The 2,617-nt window shown below is 50.2% G+C and overlaps 1 protein-coding gene across 3 annotated transcripts in view; it reads right to left on the bottom strand.

Annotated features, from left to right (window-relative positions):
* Positions 1 to 703: 703 nt before the first annotated feature.
* The window catches only part of DEF6 (DEF6, guanine nucleotide exchange factor), a 26,264-nt gene continuing 24,350 nt past the window's right edge, over positions 704 to 2,617 (bottom strand). For 2 of the 3 annotated variants that reach the window (XM_014466588.2, XM_006101241.3), the window contains 2 exons: positions 1,487 to 1,577; positions 704 to 1,290 (listed from right to left, as the gene is read on the bottom strand). In XM_014466588.2, coding sequence (XP_014322074.1) covers positions 1,067 to 1,290; positions 1,487 to 1,577 — 315 coding nt within the window. In that variant the 3' untranslated portion in view covers positions 704 to 1,066. The remainder of the gene's footprint in view (positions 1,291 to 1,486; positions 1,578 to 2,617) is intronic. The other variant, XM_023764774.1, reaches the window with a different exon arrangement.

Raw genomic sequence — 2,617 nt, 5'->3', positions numbered from 1 at the left:
AGAGGGAGGGAGCAAGTCATTCTAGATTCCTAAATCTCTGTCTTAGGTAATAAGGTCAGTGAGTCAGATAATATGAAAAGACCCTAGTGGGGTAGCTCAGTTGGTTAGAGCATCGTCCCAATACACCAAGGTTGTAGGTTCAATCCCCAGTCAAGACACATACAAGAATCAACCAATGAATGCATAAATAAGTGGAACAACAAATTGATGTTTCTCTCTCTCCCTCTCTAAAAAAAAAAAATAATCATCAGTAAACAAATATGGGAAGAGAAGCAAGTTTGGAAAGCTTTGGACAAGTTACCTGACCTTTCTGAGCCTGAATTTCTACACATGCAAAACAAGAGTAATAACATCTACCTCTCAGAGTTGCCATGAGGATTAAGTAACCTGGGAAATTGCAGGGCATAGAATAGGTAGATGCTCAAGAAACACTTTGGTGACACTAATAACAGTTCTTGCTCACGTGCCAAGCACTTAATCCTCACAACACCCCGGTAAGGTAGGTACTATTATGATCCCTATCTTACTAACCTGGGAACTGAAGCACAGCGAGGTATAGAAACGTGGCCAAAGTACCCAGTTAGTGAGTGGCGGAGTGTACTTCCCTAGCCCCTGTACTATATGCCTTATTCTTTCTTGGGCCTATCACTCGGCTTGAGGGAGGAAGAGAGGAAACGGCAGGAAGAATGGACAGCAGACCTGATCAATAATTCACTCCAAGAAGTTTTTATTTGGAAATGTGCCTCCACGACTTGGTGGCAGTCTGGGGCTCATGGCCCCTGGCTTGCTTGTTTACTCTTTTCCAGCCCAGGGCCTAGGATCCTTGGGGTTAAGGCACAGGATCAAGTTTTCAAGGATCAACATCCCAGGCAGCCTTAGTGGCCTGGGGCCTGGGGCTGATGCCAAAAATAAACTAGGTTCCATTCCGGATTGTTTCGTGGTTGGAGGGCCTCGGCCCCTGACACCAGGTCCTCAGCTCCCTCTTTGCAGGGGCCAGTGTCACCCACAGGCCAGCTGTGGCAGGTCCTGGTGGGCATGAGGTTGGGGGGAAAGAGGCTAGCAAAGGCTAGTTTTCTGGTTCTGGGTCCAGTTTATCTTCCTGAGGGCCGGAAGCCGAGATGGGAGCCTCATCCCCACCGTTGAGGGACTTCTGCTGCTCACTGGTGCTGGGTGAGGTGGTCCTGCTGCCCTGGGATCCCCAGCGGGTCAGGCGCTTCAGGGAGGAGTCTCGGCGGGCAAGGAGAGGGGGCTGGAAGCCCGTGAAGGAGCTGCTGGTGGTGGGACGCTTGTCTGGCAGAGAAAAGGCAGGCGTGAGTCAGGAGAAAGGTACTGCGAAAGGGAGCGGTTGACAGGCCTGGCCTCAGCCCTGGGGGAAGAGGACCTTCTGGCCTCCAGCCCTGCAGGCTCTGTAGGTCTGGAGGCGCCCCTCGCCCTCCCTTCGCCCTCCTCACTCCGGGGAGAGCGCCGAGGTCTAGCCCGCTCTCACCTCCAGGTTCAATTGGATGCATGAGCCTGTTCATCTGGACATTCCAGTGTCTCACGTTGGTGCTGGCCTGGCGCAACTTCCGCTTGGCGGCCTGGGGGACACGACACAGCCAGTGGGGAGGGGTCAGAGCCACTATCCAAGACAGGGTGTCTTGACCGTTACAGGAGCACAGGCCCCTTCGGATGTGACCAAGGCTGCTGACCGGCTCCTCAGATAACTCATGCATATTCACAGAGTGAGGTATATATACAGAGTTGGTATCCAATTTCAGGGGACTCATAAGACCCCCCCCCCCACAGGGTTGCAAATAGTCATAATTATAGTTTCCATTTATTAAGCGGCCAAGATGTGTTAAGTATATTTATTATCGTATTCAACCTCCAGAGCAGACGTTAACCACAAACAAGTGCAGAAGAGGTTAAGTGACTGGCCGGGGACACACGCTGACCTGACACCACTGCCCCACCGCCTCTCAGGAACTAGTGTACAAGCCTCTGCTCCGAGGTTCACCCGCCCTTAGCCGCAGGGGGTGGGGTTGTAGAGGAACTTTTCCTTTCCATGTTACATATTTTTGTGTGTGAATTTTTTTTAAAATATATATTTTATTGAATTTTTTACAGAGAGGAAGGGAGAGGAATAGAGAGTTAGAAACATCGATGAGAGAGAAACACCGATCAGCTGCCTCCTGCACACCTCCTATTGGGGATGTGCCCACAACCAAGGTACATGCCCTTGACCGGAATCGAACCTGGGACCCTTCAGTCTGCAGGCCGACGCTCTATCCCCTGAGCCAAACCGGTCAGGGCTATGTGTGAATTTTTTATGATGACCATGTAAGCCAACAAAGGAAGATAAAATAAACACTATTAATAAGAACAAAACATCAAAATATAAAACCTCTCTTCCACAGAGATTTGTGCTTCAAGGAGAGGATGCAAAATACAGGGATAGCAAAATAGGATCTTGGAAGAGAAGGAGGAAAAATTTTGCCCAGATTAATAGTAATGATAAAAATAGCAGCTAACGTAGCCCTGACCGGTTTGGCTCAGTGGATAAAGCATCGGCCTGCGGACTGAAGGGTCCCGGGTTCGATTCCAGTCAAGGGCATGTACCTTGGTTGCGGGCACATCC

Source organism: Myotis lucifugus, unplaced genomic scaffold (genome assembly GCF_000147115.1).
Source record: "Myotis lucifugus unplaced genomic scaffold, Myoluc2.0 scaffold_347, whole genome shotgun sequence".
Lineage (NCBI taxonomy): Eukaryota > Metazoa > Chordata > Mammalia > Chiroptera > Vespertilionidae > Myotis > Myotis lucifugus.
The sequence above is the reverse complement of the archived record's forward strand: the minus strand, read 5'-3'. Positions and strand labels throughout refer to the sequence as shown.